The following is a 14,828-nucleotide window of genomic DNA, read 5'->3' as shown; positions in this document are numbered from 1 at the left end:
CTAGCATTAGCCATATTAATAGCTGGGGTACTTCTGATGTCTTGCTGGGAACCTGAATAGGCTATTCTGAAATGTTGAGGCCTCGGTGGCGGTACTATCCTTTGTTTAATAAATGGTATCCTTTTGGAATTGGAGTCAAGGGGGTGTCTACTCGGGGGAGAGGTGGAAACAGCCTCCTAAAAACCAGCTGTTGCTCAATTTGCTTAGTGCTGGGAGTAACCAGCTGGAGTGCAGCAAAGGCAAGAGGGAGGTTGGCCTTTCAGGTACATTTCCCCCAGCGAGCTCGAGCAGTCTAGGAGCAAGGACACCCTTACTGATCCGGCTCATCAGAGCGAGGCAAGACAAAGAGCCTAGCGGTGCAGGCTGCCAGGGTAAAGATACCCCTTTTAGCCATTCAACTCCATAAACTGGCTGGTGCCGCCAGCAGGGTGCTCTGATCTGTTGGCTTGATGAATTAGCCCTTTGCCTCATATGCCCTGCGCTCATCTGCAAACTTTGTTCCAGGAGAGAGGAAGGGTGTGTGTGTGTATTGCAGCCCTGCTCAGAGCTGGATTTCCTTGTTGCTTTAATTCCAGCACATTGGTTGCTCACTTTCCCCTGTGCTAGTTACCTGGGCTCATGTCTCAAACCCCTTCCCACCCCCAGCAATGCTGCCATGTCATGGCTTAGCTGGAGCTATGAATTGTGCCAGCAGCCAGAAGAACTGCTTCTGGCAGGTAAAAGCTAGTCTCCCTTCTGTGCTGACCCAGGAAAAGGATAATCTCCCTGCCACTCCCTTTCAGCCTAGTTCTGGACTCTAGTCAGCTCCAACCCTTCCCCCAGCTGGTGCAGTGTTTGCCTGTGGCATCATCCAGCTGGTCCCTCCATGTGCTGGGCCCTTGCTGGTCCATGGTCCAGGAAGCAGCCCTTGCCTGGTTGGATTCACAACAATGCACACCACACACTGGCAGCACTTCGCCCTGTTTCATGATCCCCTAGCAGCCTGCAAGCCTTGCCTGCTGGGTGGGTGTATAGGTGTGGTGGAGGGGAGATAGCCCTTGTAATGGGGCAATCCTCCAGAAGCGCTATGTGGCCTGTGCAGCTGGGCTGATGCCAGCTCCTGCTCTCCCAGGGCACATTGGCTGAGCAGGTTTCTCCTATGGCAGGTTTCACGGTGGTACATTGGGCTGGAATAACCAGCTCAAGATCTGTGGAATGAGACCTATGCCTGGCCTCAGTACTTCTTCCCCCTTGCCCTTGATTCACGTGACAGAGATAGAGGGCCTGGAGCAGGGGACTTCCCTATCTCAGGGGGCTGGCCCCTTAAATGAAGGTCCAATATCCCTGAAGACTAAACAGGTGCAGCCTGCTGAGGGATGGAGCAACACCTGCTCAGGACTATATCTAGGGAGGATAAGGGCCCCTCTGCACAAAGCTAGGCCCTGCAGGGCGGGAATAAACAGTACCGAGCTGTGGGGAGCAGTGTGATCCCTTCAGCAGGGTAAGGCTAGGGAGGGCAGAGGCATGGAGTTAAAGTAACCATAAGCCTGAAGAGAGGGCAGGTGGTAACTATTTTTGAGGAGGTGCAAAGCCTGAAACACATGGTGTAACAGGCTGGGGCTGAGGAATAAACAAAACCCCAGCAAAAGAGCTGTTATGAAGCATAAAATGTTTGCATAGTAGCCATGAAGGGTCAACAGGGAGTGGAGACAGATTCATAGATTAAGTCAGAAGGGACCATTATGATCATCTAGTCTGACCTCCTGCACAACACATGTCATGGTGGGGAGCAATGAGCTCCCCAGTCACCTACCCCTGCCAGGGCAAGACTGACCCTGTGTGCTCCTCTGCAGGGACTGCACTCAGCTAGTGTAGGGAGTTGGCCTCCACAGCCCATTGGATCTCCCTACAAAGCTGAGACACGGCCTCATTCTGCTCTTTCATCCCAGTGCTTCCCACTCGCAGCCCCTGCCCCCTCCTCTCTACCCAGCCCCAGGATATGCAGAGACCCCCCCCCCCATACCTTGCCCCCCTCCACATCCCTCCCCAAACCTGCTGAGTTGCTGTCTTGAGAATTCATAGCCCTGACATGCCAGGGGAACTCCCGCACGGCCCAGGCAGTGCTGAACAAATACACAGGGGAGCCTGGCTCTCTGCCCGACAGGAAGGGGGAACTGAAGAGTGGGGCAGGGTCCCCACCCCAGGAGCAGTCTGAAGGCACAGAGAGAGGAGACCCCTGCTAGGAGGAGGTGGAGAACACACAAAGATCCCTTCTCAGTACTGCCTCACGCAAAAGCTGCAGGGGGAGAGCAGGAAGAGCTCAAGCCCGTTCACCATCAGGTGGCAGAAGCCTGTGCTGTGCTTACAGTGAAGTAGCCGTTACAGCTGCTGAAGCATGTGCATGTGGCCCCAGCAACCCTTAGCCAAGCTCAGACAGATGTAAATCTTTTCATGTGCCACCCCCTTCCTCCCATCTGTCACCAGCTTCCTGGTAACAAGAGGACCTGTGCGCCCTAGGCAGGGTCTTGCCACAGCTCAGCTATGGCTCTCTGTGCCACGGTAGGGGAGGCAGATGAGCACAGCCCCACAACCAATGGCTTTCCTGTGCTCCACTGGAAACTCTGCTGCTCAGTTCAGTGGTTGCCCTGTCCCCTCTTGCTGTAGCACAGGGCCCTGGTAATTGGGCACTGTCATAACTATACAGCTAAGGGTAGCCTAGAATTCCTCCTTACCTGTAAGGGGTTAAGAAGCTCAAATAACCTGGTTGGCACCTGACCAAAAGGACCAATGGGTAAAGAAGATTCTTTCAAAGGGGGCGGGGTGGGGGAGGCTTTGTTTGTGTGTTCCCTGGGGAAGCAGAGCAGCATCAGGTCAGAAAACTCCTTCTCCTAAAATGAGTCTCAATATTGCAAAAAGAGTAAGTAAATAAGGCAAGGCTCGTTAGGTTATCTTTTGTTTTTAGCTTGTGAATTTTCCCTGTGCTAAGAGGGAGGTTTATCCTTGGTGTTTTTGTAACTTTAAAGTTTTGCCTAGAGGGCAATCCTCTGTGTTTTGAATCTGATTACCCTGTAAAGTTACCTTCCATCTTGATTTTACAGAGGTGCTTCTTTTACTTTTTTTTCCTTATAATAAAGTTCTGTTTATTAAGACTCTGGTTTACCTATTTGGTTGGTAGATTATTCTCAAGCCTGCCCAGGAAAGGGGGTGAAGGGGCTTGGGGGGATATTTTAGGGAAACAGGAATTCCAAGTGGTCCTTTTCCTGAATCTTTGTCTAACTCACTTGGTGGTGGCAGCAGTACCCATCCAAGGCCAAGGAAGGATTTGTGCCTTCGGGAAGTTTTTAACCTAAGCTGGTAGAAATAAGCTCAGGGGGTCTTTCAGAGTGGTGAGGGAACCCTGACAGGCACACCCAGGTGCACCGTATGAGGAGGCATGGCCAGGGCTGAAACCTCAGCTCTGGAGCTCAGAACTAGTGCCAGCTCTGAACTGACTCACCATGTGACCGTCCGCGCTGGTTGCCTCAGTTTTCTCCTCCATGCAATAGGGACTCTGGACACCACTTGACCCCGCTTCCTGGGGAGGGAACAATTCATTCACCAACGGCTGGAAGGAGGTGCTTGGAAATCCTCTGGGGGTGGGGGAAGGGGGAGAGGCTACAGCCAGGCACAGCCTGTACACTCCCTGCTCAGCTGGTGCAATTTATTGCTGTCCATGCCTAAGGGAGTTGAGCCCCAGCAGTAGGAGGCGCCGTTCAGCATCAGAGCAGGGCTGCTTTTAGAGTAACCCCGAAGTCAGAAACACCCCCGGGTGGGGGGGGGGGGGAGTGAAGGGGGAAGAAGCTGTTCACAGAATATTAGGGTTGGAAGGGACCTCAGGAGGTCATCCAGTCCAACCCCCTGCTCAAAGCAGGACCAATCCCCAGCTAAATCATCCCAGCCAGGGCTTTGTCAAGCCTGATCTTAAAAATATCTAAGGAAGGAGATTCCACCACCTCCCTAGGTAACGCATTCCAGTGTTTCACCACCCTCCTAGTGAAAAATTTTTTTCCTAATATCCAACCTAAACCTCCCCCACTGCAACTTGAGACCATTACTCCTTGTTCTGTCATCAGCTACCACTGAGAACAGTCTAGACCCATCCTCTTTGGAACCCCCCCTCAGGTAGTTGAAAGCAGCTATCAAATCCCCCCTCCTTCTTCTCTTCTGCAAACTAAACAATCCCAGTTCCCTCAGCCTCTCCTCATAAGTCATGTGCTCCAGTCCCCTAATCATTTTTGCTGCCCTCTGCTGGACGTTTTCCAATTTTTCCACATCCTTCTTGTAGTGTGGGTCCCAAAACTGGACACAGTACTCCAGATGAGGTCTCACCAATGTCAAATAGAGGGGAATGATCACGTCCCTCGATCTGCTGGCAATGCCCCTACTTATATAGCCCAAAATGCCATTGGCCTTCTTGGCAACAAGGGCACACTGTTGACTCATATCCATCTTCTCGTCCACTGTAACCCCTAGGTCCTTTTCTGCCGAACTGCTGCCTAGCCATTCGGTCCCTAGTCTGTAGCGGTGCATGGGATTCTTCCGTCCTAAGTGCAAGACTCTGCACTTGTCCTTGTTGAACCTCATCAGATTTCTTTTGGCCCAATCCTCTAATTTGTCTAGGGCCCTCTGGATCCTATCCCTACTCTCCAGCGTATCTACCTCTCCTCCCAGTTTAGTGTCATCTGCAAACGTCCTGAGGGTGCAATCCACACCATCGTCCAGATCATTTATGAAGATATTGAACAAAACTGGCCCGAGGACCAACCCTTGGGGCACTCCACTTGATACCAGCTGCCAACTAGACATGGAGCCATTGATCACTACCCGTTGAGCCCGACAATCTAGCCAACTTTCTATCCACCTTATCATCCATTCATCCAGCCCATACTTCTTTAACGTACTGGCAAGAATACTGTGGGAGACCGTGTCAAAAGCTTTGCTAAAGTCAAGGAACAACATGTTCACCGCTTTCCCTTCATCCACAGAGCCAGTTATCATAGAAGGCAATTAGATTAGTCAGGCATGACTTGCCCTTGGTGAATCCATGCTGACTGTTCCTGATCACTTTCCTCTCCTCTAAGTGCTTCAGAATGGATTCCTTGAGGACCTGCTCCATGATTTTTCCAAGGACTGAGGTGAGGCTGACTGGCCTGTAGTTCCCAGGATCCTCCTTCTTCCCTGTTTTAAAGATGGGCACTACATGAGCCTTTTTCCAGTCTGTTCTGTGCTGTGAGAACGAGGCGGGTGGGCAAGCGCTGCTGCTACATGTTATGAATTATACCCGATAGGTCACGCCCACAACTGCTGCGAATTATACCCGATAGGTCACGCACAGTTTGAATCTAGGCTGAGGCACATGATCAAAGTCCACAACTGCAGAGTTCCCAAAAAACCACCAAGTTTATTACGCTCGAGCGTGGTGCCCCCTTGCTAGCCAGAATACAGATTATACAAAGGTTATATACCTCTTAGCAAAGCATACTGCCCTTGTGCATCGGAAACCTTAGCCAATAAACAAACCCTTTTCTTATCTACCACCTATCCCTGCTTGGTGCATTCCTCGTGCTAAACTAGTATGTTAATTACACAGCATGGTACTAAAGCCATGCATCAGTAACTTTTATTATCAGGATGGGAGGCCTTACATCAAAGGCCAGGAGATAGGGAGTTAGGGACAGACAAAGAACAGATATCGGGAGTCAAGGCAGGCTGGAGACAAGGAGGAGGGTTTTCACAGGAATGCAGTATCTAAGGAACACTTCTCCTGCTACACGATGTGCTTCCTTTTAGACAATGGTGGGCCCCAAACCAAAATGGAGTCACATGTGCTAACTTTTCCTTAACATACAGAAGGGAACAGGCCATCATCTCTGGGGCAGGACTCTTTATTACAGCCACCGCACTCACAGCACCCAGTAACAGGGATGAACTGGGGGGGCCAGTGAGCAGTGGGCACAGGGATGACCACAGTCTCCCTGCTGGCCCCCATTCCCACCGATGAGATCCTGCTCTGGGCAGATCCAGGAGCATTGAGCCAGCTCTTGGCAGGACTCCCATTAACATCACTTCTGCTTGTCTTGCCTACAAAGGGTGTGCAAGTCAGCGCAGAAGGGCCCCAGGGACTTGCAGGGGGAGGAGGGTAAAGTGGGGGAGGTGCTCAGGAGCAGGGGGAGGTGGCAGAGTCACCCGCTCTGGCTCTGTAACCCTTCCAGCACAGCGCGCAGAACGGCTGCTGCTGCCACGGCCCCTGGGTCTGGTAGCTCCAGGCAGGCCGAGCTGATGTAACTGGCCCTGCCAGCGCCCGCTTCCATGTTCTTGGTAGATTCAGCCGCAGCCTCTGCGCTCTGCCAAGAGACCACGCAAGGGAGCAGGTTATGGGCGGGAGTGTCTCCAAGGGACATGGGAACACAACTGGGTCGGGCATGCAGCCAGTAGTTGGGGGAGAGGGGCTTCCCTCTACAACTCTCCCGATGCCCCTCCATCCTGCCCCCCTGAGCTGTGCCAATGCTCCTCAATGCTGATCCACAGCTCCCCTGCTATCTCAGCATCTCCAGAGCTCTGCTGATACCCATCACCCCCTGCTTTTGCAAATTGCACCATAGGAATTTTCCTGTCTGGACATAGCCAGGGCCTGTGTTTTACATTTCCATCAAAGACAGCAGTCCACTGGCACAGCACCCCCATGTCTCACGCTAGGCTTTGGCTCAGTTCTTGCTAAGAGCCATTCACCCCCCTTCCTGTAGCTTTCTCAAGGTGCCCAAGGGCTTGCCTGCCCCGACTCTGCTCATGAGACCAACAGGGTGACAGCCCCACATTCAACTCCTTTCATGCGGCTTTGGAATCCGCTCAGGGGCCCATTCAGCTGCAGGCTCCACCCCTTCACTAGCTCCTCCCTGTCCCACTGAAGGGTGGGGCCTGGTGGGAAGTGAGCTCTAATACCTGAACTGCCTTGGCCAAAACTGGCAGCAGGTCGGCGCCAGGGGCCTGCAGGGCACGCAGCTCCTCAGCAGCAGCACAGAGCGAATCCAGCTGCCCAAGACACAAGTGGAAGGAGTAGTGAGGGCAGGGCTCCTGGGAGACGGGGCAAGTGGCTGGGGTCAGGGTTACTGAGCAGAGGTTGCCCCTGGATCCCTCTGGGGCTCACTGGGGGGCAGTGCCAGCCTGAGCCAGCAGGGGGCAGTGCTAGATGGGGAATACCCCTGTGTCCGCACTGAATGGCCTCCCTTGCCTTCAGTGTTGCCTGTAGATGGGAGCAGGCATAGCACCAAGAGGGTCCCCAGTGGCAGTGTAACGGGCACGGGCAGAGCTTTGCTTAGTCCCCATCACATCATGTGCCCAGGAGGCAGGGCAGCTGCTTGTCACTCACCATGGTCCTGTCCCCGGGTGCGGCTCCCCCATACCTGGCACAGAAAGCAAAGGGATCAGTAGCGAGCACAGAGAAGTGCCATGGACCCACCGCGGAGGGGTCACAGGCTGCTGGTAGGGGTGGGAATGCCCCATTGCCCTTCCCACTCAGGGTCCCCCCTCTCCTGGCAGGGCCAGGCACTGCTGCAATTTCCCCCTGGACCCACATGACCCTCCACCCGCCTTGTGGGCTCTACTCACCGCTGCATGGCTTCGATGCCGGCCTCCATGGCAGCAGCCCAGGCCGCGGGGTCACTGTGGCTCTGCAGGGGCTGCGCAGCCGCCGTCAGGAACAGCCCGTACAGCTACAAGGGAAACGCCAGGCTGCTCAGTAGCAGTGCCGCCCTGACGCAGGGCAATGGGCACAGAGATGGCAGGGCTCCTACTCCCCCGAGGTGATGAAATACCATCCCTCCCACGGGGCGATCGGACACAGAATCCATATACCACCCCCAACCTTCCCGCAGGCCTCATATCTTCCCACAAGGGCCATAATGCACCCCCTGCCAAAAGGGGGGGCAGGGATCAGCTCAGCAGGGACAAACCTACCCAAGTCCCCATCTGTGGCACTCACCGCCCCTGAGGACCCCCCCATCTTCTCCAGCAGCAGCCTGGCCAGGGTGGAGAGGAGCTGGGACGGTCGGGCAGGCAGGGGCGTCGAGTTCAACCACTCCTGTATGGCTGGAGACACATGGCACCTCGGGTGAGAGGCGAAGGGGCTGGGCTTGAGAGCTGGCTCCCTCCAACCGGTCCCACCCCAGGAATAGCAAGGGCTTCGGGAGCAGAGGGGCACCGGGCAGAGCTCACAGGATGCTCCTGGGGCACAGGAGGGATCCTGAGATCCAAAGTCCTATGGGGAGCCAACCTGGGACCCCTGCTCTATGGGGGCCTTTGGGGAGCCAGCCTGGGTCCCTGTACCCTGGAGGAGTGATGTGGGGGAGGGGAGCCCCATGCCCTCCAGGGGGGATGTGCCAGATGGAGGGGAAGGGAGCCCCATGCCCAGGGGATAATGAAGCTGGTTCCTGGAAGTGAGCAGGCAGAGTGCTCTCAATGGGTGCACCACAGGCAGCGCCAGGGTGACCACCCCTCCCCCAAAGAGGGTGCCTGAGCCCCAAGTTGCCCAGTTCACGTGGCTATGGGCACTGAGGGGTAGCCAGGAAGCGGATGGAGACTCCTCTACCAGAGGGGGCTGGTTTGGTCCTTCCTGGCCAGGGCTGGATCAGAACTGTCCACTTTGGACTGAGATGCTCCCCAACCCTCCGTAAGCTCGCCAGCTCCTCTGCCCTCCCACAGAGGGAAGGAGGCCACCCCCAGAAGCCAGCGAGCTGGGATCCCTGTGCCTGTTGTGAGCCCCAGCCTGGGGGAGCTGCTATGGATTGTGGGATAGACACTGGCTCCCAGCACTGACCCCTGGCAGCCCGGGCATGGGTGCTGCCGCAATCGCCATCCCCCGCCGCGCGGTCCAGCTCATTGAGCTCCTCCTGCAGGCCCAGCAGAGTACTGCACACCCGCTCCAGAACCAGCTGCACCCGCTGGGAGGCTGGGGCTGAGGGAGAGAGGGGGCTGGTTAGATGTGGGAGGAGGTGCCTGGCTCGGCATGTGGGGCTGATCCTGCAACACTCATGGCTGTGCCCTCGCACACTCACTGCCCGGGCATTAGATCCTGTGACACGCGCATGCCCATGCCTGTGTGTCCCACTCAGCCTTGCCCCCATCTCAGCCCAGTGCCCTCTGCCCTGGCATCCTACAGCACACTACAAATGTCAGCGAGTCCAGGAGCACAGACCCCCATTTCCCCCCAGCCAGGCAGAAAGGAACCAACAGCACCCTGTCCTACAGATGGCGAAACTGAGGCACAGGGGAGAAGTAAATTGCCTATGATCACAGATGGTCAGCAGCTTAGATGGGAACACCAACTCCCATGCTCTAACTACTAGACCATACTCCCTTCCCAGTGCTGAGATAGAACCCAGGAATCCTGCCTCCAGCCCCACACTCTACCCACTGGACTCAACCCCCCCCCCGACCCCCCCTCATCTGAAGAGATAACTCAGGAGTCCTGATGGCCAGCCCTTCCTCAGCCCCACGCTCCCTCCCTGCAGCAGGCATAACAGGGCTGCTCAGTCTCTCTGTCCCCCTACCCGTCTCAGGACTGTGCCCACTCCCTCTGCCCTCAGCAGGCAGGGCAATAGCAGGGCCTCAGCCAGTGTCCCTAGAGCCCTGTCCAGCGATGACCAGGAGCAGAAGCCCCACCCGGTACCTCCAGCTGGGATGGGCTCCTCCACCTTAGGTCCCTCCTCAGGTGCAGCCAGCACTCTGCTCCGGCCTGTCACAGGTACTCGAGCCAGGTTGGGCCAGGCCACAGCTGTGGTCTCAGCATCTAGGGGGAAGACAGACGGCAGGGTCAGGCCCAGAACCCTAGCCCCTTGTAGGGTCTGGCTCCCAGCCGTCTGGTTAGGAGGGCTGAAGGATTAGAGCAGGGCAGGCCAGGAAACACAGGGTCCTCTCTGCCTGTGGCCAATCACAGCCCACCCACTGCTGGGCCCAGTCCAGGCTCATGGCCCAGCCCCAGGAGATGCCACCACCGTAGGCACTGAGGCCAAGGGCCCGAGGAGCTGGGCATCAGCTACTCTGCCCATGTGTGCCAGAAGGGGTCCCACTGCTGCCAGCCTCTGGCACCCCAAGAGCATCGCTTCCCTCCCATCCCTCTCGTGGGGGAAAGATGGCCCCTTGGCACCTCACCCAGGGCCATCAATCCCCGTTTCATCCCCAGCCCTGACACCAGGAGGGAAAGCCTCACCTTCCCCACAGCAAAGTCATTCGGCACTGGGGGGTACCTCCCCTGCCCCCATTCCCTGTATAACCCCTAGCCCAATGCCAGGGGGAAATCGATGCCCCAGGGCCTCACCGATTAGTCCCAAGAGGTCATCATCTGCCAGCAGGAGGGTGAGGGACACACCAGCCATTTCCAGTGCTGTCATGAAGGTGCCGACCAGGGCTCGGGCAACGCAAACACCTCGGTCCTCTGGGGTGAGAGGGAAGGGAGACTGTGTCGAGCAGAACAGGAACCAGAGCTCAGTGGGGACCCAGCAAGGGGATCGCAGAGGTGTTGGAGGAGGGGTTGGAGCAGGGGAGGGAGGGAAGGAGAAGAAAGCAGTCCCTTCTCTTCTTCCCCCCGCTCTCTCCCAGTGGGATGGCAAAGAACAGGACCAGGCAGGGAGATCAGGGGGTGGGTAATGGAAGCTAAAGGACCTCGTGGGATGATCCAAGGCCAGAAATCCAGGGCAGAGAGGTCCAGGGTGCAGTGCCGAGGGGCCCTAGGCACACACCTGGGGAGCATTATACACACAATCCAGGCACAGCCTCTACCCATGGGGAGGAGGAGAGAGACCCCCCTGCATCCCCTCCCATCTGAGCCCCTCCTCCTGCACTGTCCTGTGCCTGTCCCACCCCACTAGCTCAGGGCCAGGCCAGGCCAGGCCAGGTACTCACCAAGGCAGTGTACAGCCGCACCGGCCACCACACCCAGCTCCAGGAAGGACAAGCCGCCCAGGTTGTTCACCACCAGCACCACAGAGGCCCCTGGAAGGCAGAGGAGAGTGAGTATGATCCCTGCCCTGCACAGGCGGAGGCAGGTCAGGGGAAGGGGTCACTCACCGGGCTCCAAGGCCACGCGCGAGGCGTTGGAAGAGCTGCTCATGTGATCGAGCATCGTCTTGACGATTTCGTCCGCCGGCACCATCTGCAGGGAGAGGAGGAGATGGATGGGAGTGGGGCAGCCAAAGACTTGAGGACTGGCGAGGGGGGAGCCAACCTACCTTCATCCTGCGCACGCCCGCCTCACCATGAATCCCTGCGGAGACAGGAGGGGTCACCAAGGCCTCCGACTGCTTCCTACCCCTATTGCCAGCACCTGATTCCAAACCAGAGATGGGGCCTGGGCCATGGGCACCCACAACAGTGACCAGTGGGAGCTGCCTGGCCCTGGCCCCTAACCCCCTTCGGGCAGCACGGCCGCCCGGCCCGTACCCGGGACCCTAAACAGTGGATTCTTAGGCACCATTGACAATGAACATCTCAGGCCCATGGGCACCTGGGCCCAGTAGGTGATGGGTACCTGGACCGCCTTTGGACCCAAACACCCAGTCCCCACCCCCAGAGAGACAGCCACAGACAGAAGGGAGACAAGGGCAGAGGGATGCAGCCAAACGCAGGACAGGCACAAGGCAACAGACACACAGATGTGGAGGCAATTCCTTACCCAGGCCCAGCTCCAGCTCGTCCTGAGCCAGCTGAAAGGTAGGCCCTGAGCCAGGGACACTGCAGGGGGACAGGCTCACACCCAAGGTACCTGCATGGGGAGGGAATGAAAGAGTAACTTCACCTTCGCTGGTGACAGGCACAGGGATGCTGGGCCAGAAGGATCTTTCCATGTTTTCAGGGAGAACGACTCCAGGCTGTAATCAGTGCCGAGCCCTCTAGAGGGAGGAAGGCAGAGGTTACCTGGCAGGGCTGGGGCTGAGCAGGGGCAGGTACCAGGTCTAGAAGAACATCTAGGCATGGGGGCACCATCTAGGTTGGGACTTGAGATCTCCTGGCTGAGACATCCCCGGGGGGAGCTCCCTATTGCTGTGGGGCCACACGTCCCTTCCAGACCCCCTCCCTCACCCATCAGCAGCTCCTGGGCACTATGGTGGGAGGTGGTGCCCACCCCAGCCCATGCCAGGAGTCCCGAAGCACTCACCCATGGCTCCTGCAGCAGCCTTCACCCTGTGAACAACCTTCTCCAGGCTCGCCCCTGCCTCTGCCAGTGCTCCAGCCACCTGCCAGGAGAAAGGCTGTGTCAGAGCCAACTCAGGATGCTGCTCCTCCCTGTAGCCAGCCCTGAGCCCATGATGCAGGGCTGCAGTCAGGGGTAAAACCCAACACGGAGCAAGGCATCTGATTAGCATGCGTGCTACTGTAGCACCCACGGGCCCCAACGTTGGACCAGGCCAACTATGCTGGGCACCACACACACACACACACACACACACAGCAAAGAGATGGTCCGCCCTCTGAGAGCTCCCAATACATGGATGAGACAAAGTGGATGCAAACAGACAGTGTCTTGTGGCTACAGCACTGGGCTGGGACTCAGGAAACCTGGGTTCAATATCTGCCTCTGCCACAGACTGCCTGCTCCAGGTCCCTTCCGCAAAAAAAAAAAAGACATTTCTTTGGCCCGTCTTGTGCATTTCCATCACGTGTCCTTCAGGGCATGGACTGACTCTCCTTGTGTCTGGGCAGCACCAGGTACAATGGAGCCCTGATCTTTCTGGCCTCTACTTGCTAGGAGATACAAATAAGTCACTGCAGTAGTGACTGCCTAGAGCTAATCATCACAGAGAACCATTCCCCCACAACTTAAAGCAACAAACTCAATGCAGACAGCTCTGTGCCTGGATTCAAAGACTCCTGGTTGGGTGGGCGGAGCCTGTAACCCAAACATCACAGCTTCCTGCTGGCCCCAAAGCCTCTGCCGGACCCCGACTAGATGCACAAGTGAAAGTGACCAGGCTGACTGTCCTGGGAAAGCAAAGATGGGGTCAGTTACAACCCCACCAGAGTCCCTGGCACTGCAACCAGGGCCCTGGATGTGGACAGCTAAATCCCCTGGACAGGAACAGCTGATCAGACCCCTTCAGGCTATCCAGGAGATTTGACTCCAGCAGGCAGAGCTGGATCCAAGGCTGCTGGGAAAGTAATTGAGGGTTGGTGGTTTTGATCTGCAGTAGGCCCTGCACAGTGAATGGCCACTGGGGGGCTGCCCCATCCCACTCACCTTGTGTATGAGCACCGTGCCACACAGCCCTCTTCTCCCCGCTTTCTTCTGCGTGGTGAAAGCGCTGTCGTCACCTACCACCACCATCTGCACATCGGCCCCCTCCGCCCGCGCCCGCTCCAGTGCCAGCCCGAAGTTCAGCCGGTCCCCAGTGTAGTTCTTCACGATCAGCAGCGTCCCGGCTGAGGGAGACAGAAGGAAGCGAGGTGCCCCAGTTGCTCTCTGCCACTCTTAGGAGGGACCTCCCACCTGACACTGCACTTCTGTACCTGAGCCAGCCTGCGTCACTGCCCGGATTGCTGCCAGTATGCTGCCCACTGCAGGAGAGGTGAAGACGGCGCCAGCCACCACTCCGGTGAGCATCCCCTTCCCGATGTACCCTGTGCAGGGGAAGAGAGAGTGTGTCCTGTTAGGGGCCACAGTGGGAGAGCCTCACTTCCAGCATGCACTGCTTCCTGTCATGTCTTCAGCAATAGGATCCTCCACTACCGCCAACCCCGGCATGCTCCCGTATAGCAGGGCCCTGCCACCCACATTCAAAGGCCTGCAGCTGTACCTCCACGCTGCATTAGTGACTCACCATGCTGGACAATGAGATTGTCTCCTGGGCACTGGGCTGGTAACCCACCCTCAGGCTCCCGCGCTCCCCAACCACACCTCCAGCCTGGCCCAACTCCCTGTTCCTGGCACCACATACCTGCATGTGCGGGCTCATGTCCCGACCCTCCTCCAGATAGCAGCGCCACCCGTCCCCGAATGTTCTCCAGGTCAGATCGCAGTGCCACCTGGTGCCCTTGCAGGAGCTGGATGGCCGGGTTACAGGCCACCAGCCCAGCCAGCGCATCGTCCGCACAGCCTGGCACAGAGTTCACCAGCTTCTTGGAGACCTGGGAGGCAGTGAGAGAAGGAAGTCATGCAGCTCCTGACTGCACTGCTGCTGGCAGGGGGCTGGCCTGGGAGGGTGTTACCTGGGTAGTTAGGGGTAGATGAGTTACTGGAAACAGATATGCTTTGAATACACAATTGCAGGGGCTCAAACAACACTGCTCTGTTGGGAGGACTGGCTGGCTGGTGGGGGAGAAAGAAATGGACCTTTCCCCTGCCCTGGCTCCCATTCAACCCAGGGCAGCGGGACTGGCTGGCTCAGGGGGCTGAGAAATGGGATACGGTGCCTTTCCCCTGCAGGACACTGGGAGTTCCTTGTTACAAGGGAAGCAGAGGCATGGCTCCTCATAGGTCCCTATTACCGCACCATCCCTAACTCCACACCCTCATATCTTATTGCTCTATGCTGACACTCCCCTCCCTTGCACAACCCTGGGCCTCCCCAATAGATGCCAGCCCTGCTCTGCATGGGGACTGGCCCCCACCTGGCCAGCCTCTGCTCATAGAGCCCCACTGTGCCATGCATCTGGGGCATGGCTATGCTGCTGCCAGTTAGGGACCAAAGTCAGAGGTCCTTGTGAGGCATTTACTCAAGAAAATCTCCCAGTGACCCAGAGGCCTCAGGAACAGGACCTGGGACCAGAGACCAGTCAAATGCAGCCAGCACAACTACTCTGGGATGCCGATCATAGCAGGG

General features: G+C 57.0%; 1 protein-coding gene across 5 annotated transcripts in view; it reads right to left on the bottom strand.

The window, feature by feature from the left end:
• Positions 1-5,044: 5,044 nt before the first annotated feature.
• Positions 5,045-14,828, bottom strand: part of TKFC (triokinase and FMN cyclase) — an 11,034-nt gene continuing 1,250 nt past the window's right edge. For 4 of the 5 annotated variants that reach the window (XM_078853133.1, XM_078853134.1, XM_078853132.1 and 1 more), the window contains exons 3-18: positions 13,944-14,133; positions 13,516-13,626; positions 13,247-13,428; positions 12,167-12,245; positions 11,684-11,773; positions 11,241-11,275; positions 11,080-11,164; positions 10,915-11,004; positions 10,331-10,447; positions 9,683-9,802; positions 8,831-8,968; positions 7,997-8,103; positions 7,624-7,727; positions 7,385-7,418; positions 6,958-7,047; positions 5,400-6,362 (exon numbers count right to left, since the gene is read on the bottom strand). In XM_078853133.1, coding sequence (XP_078709259.1) covers positions 6,201-6,362; positions 6,958-7,047; positions 7,385-7,418; positions 7,624-7,727; positions 7,997-8,103; positions 8,831-8,968; positions 9,683-9,802; positions 10,331-10,447; positions 10,915-11,004; positions 11,080-11,164; positions 11,241-11,275; positions 11,684-11,773; positions 12,167-12,245; positions 13,247-13,428; positions 13,516-13,626; positions 13,944-14,133 — 1,734 coding nt within the window. In that variant the 3' untranslated portion in view covers positions 5,400-6,200. Of the gene's footprint in view, positions 5,197-5,399; positions 6,363-6,957; positions 7,048-7,384; positions 7,419-7,623; positions 7,728-7,996; positions 8,104-8,830; positions 8,969-9,682; positions 9,803-10,330; positions 10,448-10,914; positions 11,005-11,079; positions 11,165-11,240; positions 11,276-11,683; positions 11,774-12,166; positions 12,246-13,246; positions 13,429-13,515; positions 13,627-13,943; positions 14,134-14,828 lie in introns of those variants that run through there. The other variant, XM_073346920.2, reaches the window with a different exon arrangement.

Source organism: Lepidochelys kempii, chromosome 6, assembly GCF_965140285.1.
Source record: "Lepidochelys kempii isolate rLepKem1 chromosome 6, rLepKem1.hap1, whole genome shotgun sequence".
NCBI lineage: Eukaryota > Metazoa > Chordata > Testudines > Cheloniidae > Lepidochelys > Lepidochelys kempii.
Note: the sequence above shows the minus strand (reverse complement) of the source record. Positions and strands in the feature narration are given on the sequence as shown.